The 16089-nt window shown below is 40.0% G+C and overlaps 1 protein-coding gene across 1 annotated transcript in view; it reads left to right on the forward strand.

Moving 5' to 3' along the window:
- Positions 1–16089, forward strand: part of LOC128686738 (opioid-binding protein/cell adhesion molecule homolog) — a 429758-nt gene that overhangs the window by 161499 nt on the left and 252170 nt on the right. Inside the window, exon 2 of the mRNA XM_053773771.2 lies at positions 13738–13883. Within this exon, the coding sequence (XP_053629746.1) occupies positions 13738–13883 (146 nt within the window). The remainder of the gene's footprint in view (positions 1–13737; positions 13884–16089) is intronic.

Here is a 16089-nt window from a genome sequence, read left to right on the forward strand (position 1 = left end):
GTGGGACCCCGCTCGTCACAGGTGCACACTGTGATACATCATTACGTACCATGACTCGTTGTTGCCTCCCTGTCAGGTATTCTCTGATCCATTGCAGTGCCCTTCCTGTTATATGCGCCTGATGCTCTAGCTTCTGCACTAATCTCTTGTGAGGAACTGTGTCAAAGGCCTTCTTGCAGTCCAAGAAGATGCAATCAACCCACCCCTCTCTCTCTTGTCTTACTTCTGTTATTTTATCATAAAACTCCAGAAGGTTTGTGACACAGGATTTGCCTTCCGTGAATCCGTGCTGGTTGGCATTTATACTCCTGTTCCGTTCCAGGTGCTCCACCACTCTCCTCCTGATAATCTTCTCCATAATTTTGCATACTATACACGTCAATGACACAGGTCTATAGTTTAGTGCCTCTTTTCTGTCTCCTTTTTTAAAAATGGGAACTACATTTGCCGTCTTCCATACCTCAGGTAGTTGCCCAGTTTCCAGGGATGTGTTGAAGATTGTGGTAAGTGGCACGCACAACATATCTGCTCCCTCTCTAAGGACCCACAGGGAGATGTTGTCTGGTCCCATTGCCTTTGAGGTATCGATGTCCCTTAGCAGTTTCTTCACCTCCTCATCTGTATGTATGTCGTCCAACACTTGTTGGTGTATTCCTTGCTGGTGTCCCCGTCTGGTCTGTCCCCCCAGAGTCCTTCCTGTCTCTACTGTAAATACTTCCTTAAATCTCTTTTTTAGCTCCTCACATACCTCTTGATCGTTTCTTGTGAGTTCTCCACCTTCTTTCCTCAGCCTTATCACCTGGTCCTTGACTGTTGTCTTCCTCCTAATGTGGCTATACAGCAGTTTCGGGTCAGATTTGACTTTCGATGCTATGTCATTTTCATACTGTCGCTGGGCCTCCCTCCTTATCTGTGCATACTCGTTTCTGGCTCTTCTACTAATCTCCTTGTTTTCCTGGGTCCTATGCCTCCTGTACCTTTTCCATTCTCTGTTGCACTTAGTTTTTGCCTCCCTACACCTTCGGGTAAACCAAGGACTCGTTTTGGTCTTCCTATTATTTCCGTTTCCCTTGGGAACAAAACTTTCCTCTGCCTCCTTGCACTTTGTTGCCACATATTCCATCATCTCGTTTACTGATTTTCCTACCATTTCTCTGTCCCACTGAACCTCCTGCAGGAAGTTTCTCATACCTGTGTAGTCCCCCCTTTTATAGTTTGACCTGTCCCCTTCAGTTCCTGTTACCTTCTTCACTTGTAACTCTACTATATAGTCAAAACTCAGAACCACATGATCGCTAGCTCCAAGGGGCCTCTCATAAGTGATGTCCTCAATGTCTGAACTGCTCAGGGTGAACACAAGATCCAGTCTTGTATGTGTGTGTGTGTGTGTGTGTGTGTGTGTGTGTGTGTGTGTGTGTGTGTGTGTGTGTGTGTGTGTGTGTGTGTGTACGCGTGTGCGTGCTTGCGCCAATATGCCCCTCTTTTTTTTTTTAATTTTATGAAACTGTTTTTAAAAAATCTAAATAATTTTTTTTTCTTAACGGATTGTTGACAGTTTTAAAAAGAATGTAAATGTTAAAAGTTATCTGAAAAAAAAAAGTCCGCAGAATTATCAAACTTTTTTTTTTGGGGGGGAGGGTGAGTATTTTCAGCTACATTTTCATATGTTTTATCACAAATTTTCGTTTATTATTCAAGAAAGTCTTATTCGATGAGCTACAAAATTTCCTTCTTGTGTAGTGTGTTGGGCAAGATTCATGGGACTGTTAGTGTACGCGGATGACTTATGCACAAATGCTACGTATGTTATTCCCATAATTTTGTTTCCGCGTGATTCCAGCAGAAAGGCTCGTGTGATCGGCCATTGTTCTTTTTAACCTCAAAATTGTATAATATAGCATTTTACATTATTGCATTATTTCATTGTAATCCTGCTGAAAGGCTCTTGATCCGAGGAACTTGACTTATTTCCCTTGCTTGAACTGAAATTGAATGCCTCTCATTCCACAACCACTGTATGACATCTACCAGTTTAGTCTGATTATAATATAATAATTGTGAACTACATCAATCTTTAATGGCTGATGTATCGTATGAAGTGGATGGCTCTTTCATGGGTTTAGGCTGTGTAGGCCTATTTTTTATTCAGTGCAATCGCCGGAAAATGCATCTTCTGGTCAGTTTTAAGCATTTATTGCTGAGGTGTTTTACTCAAACGAAACAATTTCTTGATGTTTTGTGGTACAAGTTATCAGGTGCCAATTATATTAATCAAATTGGTTTCTTTGAAATGGTTGAGGAATGTTTCAGAAATAAGTCACAATTTTGACTATTAGGTTATCATAGGTTTAATCAATTATATGTTCTTTTTATGTACCTACAGCATCTGTGTGCCCTCAAGACCATCCTTAAACATTTATGTTATGTACATTTGGACCTTATATGCCCTAATTTATAATTTGTATTGAAGAAATGTTGATAACAGTTTCCATAAGATGGCTGATAAAAGTCTCTTATGATTCCCTTCAGATTTTCAACACTTAAACTTAACTACATCATCATCTTAAGCTGAACTCAGTACTACTTTAATCTCGTGCACTGAGGCAGAGGAAACTTAATTTGTGGAATACTGGGATACATTCCTCGGATCACGCTGCGAACGACATTCATATAGTTTTACCAAAAGTCGCTCTATGATGGCTTTGATAAAACACCTTGTAGGAAATTATGGGAACGAGGTTCACAGATACATTCCTGAAATATTTCATCCACATAATTCGAAGGGGGCACAACTAAGCAACACTTTCTTGTACTTACCATTGTTAGCTGCACCTCAGATTCAAGTGGGATTTTAGAGACACTAGGATACACCGTGCCTCTCCTCTGAGACCCACACACACACACTTTCCCACCCACAAAGTCGGGACTATCAAATATTACAATATAAAATTAATACCAATAATGTTGATAACTTACAAGATAATGAGTGGACTGTATGATGGTTGGTGATTTGAAAAGAAATGAGGGGTTATGTTGAGTATACATTTTATAAAAAATATATAATAGAAAGAAATATTTAACCTGAACACTCACAATGTAATTACTGGATCATAATTATTTTTTTGGAAACACACCCTAACGCTACCACTACAGCTAGAATTTACGATGGCCAGCGCGAAACTACTGTACGTTGTGGGCAAGTGTCACATAGCTAAGGTGTGCTCCTGGGAGAATTGGTTTTCTCTTTTTTTTCTGTCCTTGTTGCCAGAATTGTAAGGGTTTTCCACACTATCCCATTTCAAGTGGAACGTGTCAATAATTTCTTAATTACAGATTGAGTCTGATATACACCAACTGACCTTCGAGGATGCCTGATTACATTGCACAATTCAGACCAGTGTTTATATATCAAATTCATTACGGCGTCTCTCTGCAGCGTCACTCCCCCGGCTGTTCCACACCTCCCTTCACTTAAAATTTCTCGAAGTGTCCAAATAGCATCACATTTTAATACGCAATTATATTATTCATTTACATGTTCTACATTTAGGAAAATTATGCAAAAATTTCCCACACACCTCATATACTGCACAATACATCAGAAAAATGTTAGGATGTGCGGTGTTTGAAAGGGTTGAAATGGAGAAGACAGAATTACACTTAGAATATTTTGTTTGATGTTTGTTTTTGATATACACAGAAGGGAAATTAGCCAAACATGTGTTTTTGTCACAAGATTATTCCCTACACGGTGCCGTTGACCCTATGGTCGGGGAGTTCCTAAAAAGTAACCGTTGACATGTGGAGCTGTTGGTGTGTATGGACACGTGAAGATGGAAAAGTGGTTAGCCAATGGCAGCCACGGCAACAACTAGCATACTTATTTATGCTCTCTGATGCTGAGCATTCTTTCTACAAAATAAAAAAAAGCGAGTCGAGCCCCACCCACTCCCGAGTTTTTTTTTTAATAATCTTTTACTACAAATGACCGCTGCTTTAAAGGGATGAGAGCTACATCTCGTACCTGGTCATGTTGACGTGAGATTATTTGCATTGAAAATAACTACATCTGTGATAGTAATGTCGGGAAAATGCTAACTTTTCTAACGTAGATATACACCAGATTTGAATGTGTTTTCCTGCTGTGTTTATGTTCCGTTGACTAGTACATTGACTTAGTGTTTAGTTTAATGGACACACGTGCAACGTGTAGTGGAAGGAAGGCGGGGTAGGGGTCGGCCTAGGAAAGGTTGGAGGGAGGGGGTAAAGGAGGTTTTGTGTGCGAGGGGCTTGGACTTCCAGCAGGCATGCGTGAGCGTGTTTGATAGGAGTGAATGGAGACAAATGGTTTTTAATACTTGACGTGCTGTTGGAGTGTGAGCAAAGTAACATTTATGAAGGGGTTCAGGGAAACCGGCAGGCCGGACTTGAGTCCTGGAGATGGGAAGTACAGTGCCTGCACTCTGAAGGAGGGGTGTTAATGTTGCAGTTTAAAAACTGTAGTGTAAAGCACCCTTCTGGCAAGACAGTGATGGAGTGAATGATGGTGAAAGTTTTTCTTTTTCGGGCCACCCTGCCTTGGTGGGAATCGGCCAGTGTGTTAATAATTAATAATAAACGTGCAACGTTTAGAATATTTATTTTAAAACCTTTTTCAAACTTCATTATATGTACAGTTAAGCTTCACAAGATTTATGGCTAGCAAACCGTAGCCCAAATTAAAATATTCAGAACGTTACACATATCTATTTACATTGAGTGATGATATATGTTTTAGGTCTATTGTACTGTCATCGGCTTAGTAATTTAAAGCTGCGGACGAGAGGGAATTCCACCATCGCTTTGATTTCTATCGACGTAATTTAAATAACTTTTTTATGAAAAGTATTTCCACATTTTTTTTATAAGAATTATATGATATTTAAGACGAATTTCAGTAATATGTGTTGAGAATACCGGAGGAAAATAACTAATTGGCTTTTTTTTTTTTTTTGGTTACATTATTATTACAATCAAGGGGGAAGCGCTAAACCCGGAGGATTATACAGCGCCTGGGGGGGGGGGATGTGGAAGGCATTCAGGCTTAATTTGGGGAACTGGAGCACAGATCCAATTCCCTAAATCAAGAGCCCCTCACCAACATCAAGGAACCTTCCTTGAGGGGTTTTTGGTTACAAATCAGGGCATAGAGATACGAGAAAATACGAACACTTCAGACACGTAGAAAAGACCTCAGAATATATTAAACAAATCGAAATTTTATATTCAAGTTGAATAATTTATATGCGTATTAATTATCTGATTTATTGGTGAAATTTGCTGACCTTTAATTCAGTAAATAAATGGGACTTATTTTGTGAAAAACAGCACAGTATTACACCTCATTACGTACACTAAAATACATTAATTGTCAGATTTATGATGTAGTCCCTACAATGAATTCTTACGCTTTCGTACTGCTTTATGGCACCCTATCTTGTAAGTAAACTTTAGTATTTGACTAAAACCCTTAATGAAGGAAATGTGACACTAAAACATGAACGTCGAGAGTTTACCTAATGTGTCCTCAGCCTTCTCGATGTTTCCACTTTATTAGTGCATTACACCTCGGTGTTCCCACTTTACTAGTGCATTACACCTCGGTGTTCCCACTTTATTAGTGTATTACACCTCGGTGTTCCCACTTTACTAGTGTATCACACCTCGGTGTTCCCACTTTACTAGTGTATCACACCACTGTCTCGTCTTTATGCACTACTCCATTTATTAATTTATGGTTAGGTATAATTGGTTAACTAATATTAACTGATAATGGAAGAAAGTTTATTTCATGCATCGAGGCACGTTACTTCGTCTTTTAGTATGGTTGTATATGATGTTTTGTAATGTTTGGTAGCTGAGGTTATGTATCTCTTAGACTTCAGCGGCTATCAAAATACATCAAGTTCTGACGTAGGTTGTGCTAGATTGAGTTGAATTACGTTAGATTGACTTGTCTTTGGTTAGTTCGGGTTGAGTTTGGCTAGATTAGAATAACAGACCTGTAAAAAAAAAACATGTATTTAAATATAAACAAGAAAATAAAATGAACGTCTGCCACAGGTCTGGCAACGCTGTGACTAAGCAGCGCCTTGAAATATTCATATATAATATCATTATTTCTACAAGTACACGTACAAGGTATACAGCCCTAGCTGACATCAGTGACGTACTACTACATAGAAACCTGCTTGTTATGCAGAGCATTTCAGGCAAATTATATCAGTTGTGTCCCAGGATGTGACCCACACCAGTCGACTAACACCCAGGTACCCATTTTACTGTTGGGGAAGATAGCCTAATGATTTCACCCTCGCCGGGAATCGAACCTGGACCCTCGCCGTGTGAAGCGAGAGCTTTAACCACCAGTCCACTGGGCGAAAATGGGCTGCTGTTTAACAAAGCAAATTTGTTAGAGTAAGAGTCTTACATTGTAATAGGTATATAGAAGGAATCACAGTCTGTTTACCATCAGTCAAGAATACATGAATCCCTAAAACAGGGATGAAGGTAAACTCGCAGTGTATATTCACTGAGAGACACACACGTTTGGTGTATATCTTTCAGCGTCAAATCTGTCAATAAGTTTTACATCAGCAATGGAAAAACGAATTCAGGCAACCTGAAAATTGCTTCCAGGGGGATCGACGCCCCCCACGACGTGTCCCAGACCAGGCATCACTGAAATAAAACTAGAACGCACGGAATAATGTGTCCCGTCAGCCGCCTAGGACAACTTTGCATTTTCTTATTTCTTAAGACTATATAGAAGTAATGCTGAGGCTGAGCGAAACGTGGTTATGATGTGCATGGATTTACCTCCATCATTCTCGTGGTTACCAGTTTGTGTTCATGAGAACACTTTTTGGTAAGACAATTTAGTATTTGTTCTTTGTTGTGTTGTTTTATAAGTGGTTAATTTTAGTTAGTTTATCTTAGCCTATCTCTAATCTAAAATACCTTAGGTCAACCTAAGCTAAGCTAACCTAAGTAAACCTAACCTAAGTAAACCTATCCTAACTTAAGCTAACCTTTGCCAAATTTAACCTAACCTATTGTAACCTAACATAAGCTTGCTTAACCTATCCGTGCCTAAAATAGCACATAGTGAAAAATCGTCTTGGATCTATATTAGATAGAGCAGGTAATGGCTAAGGGCAAGGCGAGTCTTCCATGAAAGCAATATTAGAGGCGATTCCTGTTTGTCACGGGGTTAAGGGAGGGGTGATGATTATGTTGCTTGGGTCTGCCAAGAAATTTCGATACCTGACGTAAGTGAAATTTCGTTGCCTGACGTATCTGAATGTGTGCGATTTACAGCGACTAACGATATTACTGAACTTTGATGATCGGAAACTGGTCTTCCTCTCATATAACATTTAATAAAAGAGGTGAATCGTGAAATAAAGTATTTCCTCGTCAGTCCTGGCTTTTAACGTGACAGAAACTCAATTCAATATTATTAAGGATTCCCGCACCTATTTCAATTTAAACTGTTGAAATCCACCAGGTGGAGCTTCCCATTCTCCGATATATATATAAACAGACAGCGTGGGGTTTTCCCATGCTCAAGTGATGGGCTGGGTGTGAGAACCTGACTAGCGTGAACGAGCGAGAGCTGCCTAGAGTGAGCCGGCTGGACTTGAATAGCATGAGCCAGCAGAACCTGACTAGCATGACCTCACAGGCCTACTGCAGTGCTCCTCCATCTCGCTTCCCAAGTGCACTCAGCCAGACTTTTAACTCCCGTTTGTGATTTTTCGTTGCTGGTGGTTAGCAATACGTAAAGATGAATTTGTTAAGTAACCTAAAATTAACTACTAAATAACTTTACCGCTGTTTAAATCGACGTTAATTATTGCTACGACTTGCCTCAGTTTGTGAGGTAAATGAAAGCATGTAATCAACTTACATACCCAGTGTCCATACATTGTATGGTTAGTGTTGGGTTGACAAAACGTGCGAGCAAAATGCAGCTTCAGTAAACATCTCGTTAGTCGCATTTACGCGTCAGTTTGCCTAACAGCTTAAGATCGTGCAGAAATCGATGCGTTTTAACGAAGACCCAGATTAAATGTTCCATTCTGAGGGTAGGTTGAGGTCACCTGCGCCAGGAAGACCAGGAGGCTCCGTGATGAAACGTAACTCTGCGGGGTAAAGTTTTCTCTAATAGTGCTTTTTCCAATAACACTTTCTCGATAGTTTGTTTCCCCGAGTGAGCAGAGCGCCTCCCAAAACGCCTCTTCTCAGTAATCGCAACTGTAAAATGCTGGAAGTAGAATTAGAAAAAGAATAGCAAATCTTACTGATTGTATTACTAGCTGTCGAGAGAGAGAGAGAAAGAGAGAGAGAGAGAAAGAGAGAGAGAGAGAGATTATGGAAAAAGAGGATGACTAAAGCAGATAAGAGAAAGAAGCAAGAGAGAAAAAATAATGTATGGAAAAAGGAGGATGATAGTAGATAAAGATATGAAATAAACAGGTTGAAAAGAAGACGGAAACAAGAGAGAGAGAGAGAGAGAGAGAGAGAAAACGGGAGTTCTTCTTGTCCAAATTAAATGGAGTCTTGGTGTAATTACCCTGAATGGGGTAATTAACCTGGATGACGCACGCAAATCACTTGAAATAATTACCTTGTTATCATCAAATTCTGGTCGTTTTGCGAGGAAGGAGCTTCTTAGTAAGATGTTGTTTATCTAAATCTTGGGGGTTCTTTGTGTGTACTCACCCAATTGTACTCACCTAGTTGTGGTTGCAGGGGTCGATTCATAGCTCCTGGGCCCAGCCTCTTCAATGGTAGCCACTAGGTCCACTCTCTTCCTGCTCCATGAGCTGTGTGTGTGTGTGTGTGTGTGTGTGTGTGTGTGTGTGTGTGTGTGTGTGTGTGTGTGTGTGTGTGTGTGTGTGTGTGTGTGTCCGTGTCTGTCTGTGTGTTTGTTAAGTGTAATTGCCTACTTGTAATTACCTATTTGTAGCTGCGGAAACATCTACGCTCCAAGAATTCCGTCTTCTGCATTTAATTCGGTATCCGTGAGAGGAGGATACTCATGAAGATGTCAGTCTTGCTTTCCTTACATAGTTTTCTTGCGATAACTAGAGAATGTTTCTTCTGACCGCCTTCATTCAAACGTTGGTATTTATTTCTTTGAAGATGGTTCGGTTTCGTTTCTGGTTTGTGTGTCAGTTTAACAAATATTTTATTGAAATTAAATTATTTTCACAGGGATAACTTTTGAATCATTCTCCTGATGGGCTTCAGGTTTTCAACGATGGTGGGTTCGACATAAAGGAAAATTTAGATTGTTATTAGGCAGTGTACATGCTGGTGTTTGAAATGGATGGTAAGATTTTCAGTTCAGTATCATGAGAATGCTATATTTAACTGAAATGAAGGTATGAATTAGTTTGGGATTAGTAGTTTCCATAAGATAGCTTGAGAATGTCTCTACTTATGATCTTCAAATTTTCAACACGATTGAATTTTACATAATTGCCTTGGCTCACGTAGTTATTTTTTATCTCCAGTTAGTCTTAAATTTTGTCTGTGTACCGCATTCTCACTTCTTCAAAATTCAACCGATTCTTTACCATTAGTGAATAACCTCTTCCATTTTTCTTTGGGAATAATGAACTGGTTATCATTCCAGAGAATTCTGTCTTTGATGACTGCTATGTATGGATTTTCTTTATCATACTAGAAGAGATGGAGTTACTGGCTCCTCTGCCTCTCAACACAGCATTCCATGCAACTTGACCTCCAGTTAATCAATCCTTTATAATCAGAGAAAATTTTTAAAAAATCGGGAAAAGGATAAATTTACGAACAAATACAATTCATTAATATACTAATAATGAATATATGGGGAATATAGAACAAATGGTAAAGTACCACTTATACAAGCTTACTGGAAGGGAGAGTTATAGCAAGGATTCATTACACAACTGTAATTGTCTGTGGAAGCTTCACTTACAACTACAGTACTGACATAATTATTATGGATTGTTTTTGAAAATTCGACATTTTTCTAATAGAAGATCAATTAAATAAATTTCGTTGACTGTTAATGGATTTACATTTATACACCAGCACAGGTCAGCTAATTTACATTGACTACATTGCCTACACGTGCTTTAGCACGTGTAGGCATCATATTAACGATCAAAGTTTTGCATAATTCCTTGATTCTGGCACAATAAAACCAAACCTTAATGTCGCTCTACGAGTTGAACCTTGATCATAATGGGAACTTCGTGTATTTCATCCTTCAGTAAAGATCACTAAGCTCTCAACAGGGTCCATGTCGGGGGAATTTCGAGCTCATGTGAGCAGCTCAGCGCCATTTTGTGCGTATCATGTCCTTACTGATGTTGCCATACATGGGGCTGAGTCTTGTTGGAATATCCAACGTCCATGACCACACCAATCCCCTATCTGAGGCAATAATTGGCGTTGTAATACTTCTATATACTTAACCTGATTCATGGTACTCTCACCAATGAGCAACCGACTTGCTCTATGAACGGAAATGGCTCCCCACACCATGATTTTCTAAGGAAATTTGATCACGTTCTTGAGACATTCAGTTATAAAACGCTCACCTGACTTCCTTCTTACTGTCTGCACACAGTCATCCAGCACTGCAATGGTTGACACATCAGAAAACACCTGCAGCAAATGATTGGTAATCCTAACATCATCTGCAGCAATAGGAAAGACAAAAGAAGCTGAATGATAATCTTAATTTGCTCAAATAGAATTGTCATTGTACTAATAACTGATGTTTTATGAACAAATAAACTGAATGGCTAAATGCAATCCTTACATGCTGCCGTTGTTCAGAAGTCCACTCGATGTGATTCATAGCCCAGACTAAACGTTTCCGTATCAAGAGTTCATTAAGACGCGGCTTCTTTCTGGGACGATATTCTTTCAGTCCTCTCTCCAAAAGCATCTCATTAACTGTCCTTCGAGCAGGTTAACACCTGCTGCCGCTAAGTCAAAGAAAATTTGCTCTTCTGTTCATAAGAGACATTCGTATTATTTTTAGATTTAATCTCGGTGTTTCTCGATTTCTACCACATCTTCTCCCATTAAATCTTGATCGTATTTGAACTTCTTAATTTTACTGATTGAGTTGAAACACCAAGTTCTGTTGCTATGTCTTTTTCAGTGTGCGATCATTTAACAAAACGCTTATCTGCCCTGCTTGATGAGGACCCAAATCGCACAGAAAATACACAGTAATGGAATTATCATAGTCAATAAGAAGCAGAAAGCAACCCTTGTGGGCCAAACCAGGACAATGAATTATTCAAAATTCTCATCGTTGGAAGGGCCACACGTGTTAAAGTACTTATGTATGCCAGTAGTAGTCAAACCAAATATTAATCAATGTAAAATAGTTGCCTTGTACTGGTGTATCAAAATAAATCCATTAGTAGTCAGTGAAATTGGTTTAACTGACCATTTAGTAAAGAGTATCAGACTCTAAAAAAATCCATAATAATAATTCCAGTACTGAAGTCAAATACAGTTTCTACATAAGTCTTCGATTCGTCTGTTGGTCCAGCCACGGCAAAGGCTCGATTTCTTTTTTAGATCCTCTCACGGAGAAGGGAGTGTGGACCTACTAGCGACCAACGAAGAAGCGGAGTCAGGAGCTATGACAAGACCAGGGCTTGGTCCCTTCTGTCCCGGTGTAGTAGGCTCCACTCCTTCCCTTGTAAGAACAAGTCACCCCTTTATTCCATGTCAAGTGGATTGGTAGGGTTGCAGGAGGATCACATCTCTCGTTACAGTGTTCTTTACTTCACCATTTTGTGATTCCACCTATATTTGTGTGCCACATTCTGATCTTCGTCTCGTTCACATTATGCAGAAACTTCTGGTACTGGGATCGACTTCTGAAGAGAGGGTGACTGAAGAGTGGAATTAAGGTGTGTGTTAGTTACCGTTGGTAAAGGCACTTGTTGATAGACACTTGGACTGTACTCAGTTGTGGTTGCAGGGGTCGAGTCACAGCTCCTGGCCCCGCCTTTTCGCTGGCCGCTACTAGGTCGCTCTTCCCTCTCCATGAGCTTTATCATACCTCCACTACATCACTTCCCAGACTATTCCACTTCCCGACAACTCTGACAGAAAAAATATTTCCTAATATCCCTGTGATTTATCTGAGTCTTCAACTTCCAACTGTGACCCCTTGTTGCTGTGTCCCATCTCTGGAACAACCTGTCTCTGTCCACCTTGTCGATTCCTCTCAGTATTTTGTATGACGTTATCATATCCCCCCTCTCTCCTGTCCTCCAGTGTCGTCAGGTTGATTTCTCTTAACCTCTCCTCGTAGGACATACCCCTTAGCTTCGGGACCAGTCTATCTGCAAACCTTTGCACTTTTAGTTTCCTTACATGCTTGGCTAAATGTGGGTTCCAAACTGGTCCTGCACACTCCAATATAGGCCTACTGTACACGCTGTATAGGGTATTGAACGATTCCTTATTAGATGTCGGAATGCTGTTCTTAAGTTTGCTAGGCGCCCGTAAGCTGCCCCAGTTATTTGGTTGATGTGCGTCTCAGGAGATGTGCCCAGTGTTATATTCACCCCAAGGCCCTTTTCCTTGAGTGAGGTTTGTAGTCTCTGCCCCTTTCCCCCCTAGACTGTACTCCGTCTGCAGTTTTCCTTCCCCAATCTTCATGACTTTGCACTTGGTGGGGTTGAACTGCATGAGCCAGTTTCTGGACCTATCCAGATCACTTTGTAGTCCTGCCTGGTCCCCGTCCGACTGAATTCTTCATCAACTTCACATCATTTGCTAACAGACATACTTTGGAGTCTATTCCTTCTGTCATGTTCACAAATACCAGAAACAGCACCGGTACTCGGACTGATCCTTGTGGAAGCCCGCTCGTCATAGGCGCCCACTCTGACGCCACGCCACGTACCATGACCCTCTGTCGTCTTCCTGACAGGCATTCCTAAATCCATTGCAATGCTTTCCCTGTTATCCCTGCCTGGTCCTCCAGCTTTTACACTAGTCTCTTGTGTGAAACTGTGTCAAACGCCTTCTTACAGTCTAAGAAAATGCAATCCACCCACCCCTCTCTCTCTTGTCTTACTGCTGTCACCCTGTCATAGAACTCCAGTAGGTTTGGGACACAGGATTTCCCATCCGTGAAACCGTGCTGGCTGTTGTTATGCTTATTCCTTTCTAGGTGCTCCACCACTCTTCTACTGATAATCTCCATGACTTTGCATAGCATACTTGTCAGTGACACTGGTCTGTAGTTTAGTGCTTCGTGTCTGTCTCCTTTTTTTAAAAACTGGGACTACATTTGCTGTCTTCCGTGTGTGTGTGTGTGTGTGTGTGTGTGTGTGTGTGTGTGTGTGTGTGTGTGTGTGTGTGTGTGTGTGTGTGTGTGTGTGTGTGTGTGTGTGAGTTTGTGAGAAAGAGAATTTTAGTTAGATTATTCGTGTTTTATCTCTATTTTTTTTATCTGGAAAGGTTTCTACATAACTTATGAAAAGCTAAAACATTTCCATAATCATTGAAACATTTCAAATACAACAACAAAGACGTCACCTCAACGTTGCTCGCCTCAGATTCATTACTTGTATTTCAACCTAATTTATTCATGAAAATAACCAATTATTTTTCTGATACATTTCAAGCACCTAAACTTTAATCAATTTTCTCCTGCAGGTAGCCCAGGTCGCAGCAGGAACAAGAAGGAAGGGAGCTCCTGGTCCCCGCCAGAATTCGACGAGACACTGGCGAACAACGTCACAGTTATAGAAGGAGAGACTGCATCTCTTCCCTGCGTTGTCACCAAGCTGAGGGGACGCTCGGTGAGTGCTGCTCAGGGAAGATGAATGGACAGTACGAGTAGTTTGTCAGGAGAAATAGGAAAATTTCTCTTGTCAAGGATCTTTGTCATAAGATTACATTCAGTAGCGATTTTAATCATTTGACCGAGCACTTCGGCTAGCTTATCTGCTTACCTCACAAAAACACACAACTCATATGAAACGTGATCGTTAGTTTGAAGCCAAGATATATATATATATATATATATATATATATATATATATATATATATATATATATATATATATATATATATATATGGTAGTAGGCTGGCAAACAACACCCACCCAGGGAGGTACTACCGTCCTGCCAAGTGTGTGTGAAACAAACCTGTAATTGTTTTACATGGTGGTAGGATTGTTGGTGTCTTTTTCCTGTCTCATAAAAATGCTGGATAACAGGTATATCTTAATACTTTTACTTACACTTAGGTCACACTACATAGGCACGCACATTCATATATATAAACAAACACATCTATGATTTTTCATCTTTTTCTTAATAATTCTTGTTCTTTATTTCCTCTATTCTCCATGGGAAAGTGGAAAAGAATCTTTCCTCCGTACGCCATGCGTATCGTATGAGGCGACTAAAATGCCGGGAGCAATGGGCTAGTAACCCCTTGTCCTGGAGAAAATACTAAAAAGAGAAGAAAAACTTTATAAAATTGGGATGCTTGAATGTTCGTGGATGTAGTCCGGATGATAAGAAAAAGATGATTGTTAATCTTATGAATAAAAAGAAGTTGGATGTCCTACCTCTAAGCGAAACAAAGCTGAAGTTTCAGTGGGGAGAAATAAATGGGATTAAGTAAGGAGTATCTGAGAGAGTTAGAGATAAGGAAGGGGTAGCAATAATGTTGAAGGACCAGTTATAGAAGGAGAAGAGGGAATATAAATGTATAAATTCAAGGATTATGTTGATTAAAAGAAGGGTCAGATGCAAAAATTGGGTCATAATAATGCGTATGCATCTGGAGAAGAGAGGAGTGTAGAGGAGAGAGAGGAGTGTAGAGGAGAGAGAGAGAGAGAGAGAGAGAGAGAGAGAGAGAGAGAGAGAGAGAGAGAGGGAGAGTTGGGGAGATATTAAGGGAGTGCGTAGGAATTTTTGAACCAAGTGAGAGTAATTGTGGTAAGGGACCAAAATGCTGAAGTAGGAGAAACGTTTAGAGAGGGTGTGGTAGGTAAGTTTGAGATGCCAGGTGTAAATGATAATGTGGGCACTTTGATTAAACTTTGCATACAAAGAGGTTTGGTTATAGGTAATTCATATTTTAATAAAAATAGGGTAAATAAATATACAAGATATGATGCTGGGCGTAATGACAGTAGTTTGATGGACTACGTATTGCCAGATAAAAGACTTAAGTAGACTTCAGGATGTACATGTTTATAGAGGGGGCACAGATATATCAGACCACTTTTTAGTTGTAGCTACAGTGAGAATAAAAGGTAGATGGGATACAAGAAAAATAGAAGCAGCAAGTAAGAGAGTGGTGAAGGTTTATAAACTATAGGAGGAGGCAGTTAGGGTAAGATATAAACAACTATTGGAGGATAGATGGGCTAGTGAAAGTCTAGGCAACGGGGTTGAAGATGTATGGGGTAGGTTTAAGAATGTAGTGTTAGTGTTCAGCAGAAGTTTGTGGTTACAGGAAAGTGGGTGCGGGAGGGAAGAAGAGCGATTGGTGGAATGATGTAAAGAGAGTAGTAAGAGAGAACAAATCAGCATATGAGAGGTTTTTACAAAGTAGTAGTGATGCAAGGAGGGAGGAGTATATGGAGAGAAAAAGAGAGGTTAAAAGAGTGGTGAAGCAATCTAAAAAGAGAGCAAATGAGAGAGTGGCTTAGATGTTACCAATAAAACTTTTTTCAAAATAAGAAAAAGTTTTGGAGTGAGATTAATATGTTGAGGAAACCTAGGGAACGAGTGGATTTGATAGTTAAAAATGGGAGAGAAGAGTTATTAAACGGAGAGTTAGAGGTATCAGGAAGATGGAGGAAATATTTTGAGGAACTGTTAAATGTTGAAGATAAGGAAGCTGTGATTTCGTGAATAGGGCAAGGAATAATAACATCTTGTAAAAGTGAGGAAGAGCATGTTGTGAGTGTGGGGGAATTTCGTGAGGCAGTGGGTAGAATGAAAGGGTGGAATTGATGGGATAAAGTTAAAAGCAGGTGGGTATAT

The sequence above is a fragment of the Cherax quadricarinatus genome, chromosome 7 (assembly GCF_038502225.1).
Source record: "Cherax quadricarinatus isolate ZL_2023a chromosome 7, ASM3850222v1, whole genome shotgun sequence".
NCBI classification, from domain to species: domain Eukaryota; kingdom Metazoa; phylum Arthropoda; class Malacostraca; order Decapoda; family Parastacidae; genus Cherax; species Cherax quadricarinatus.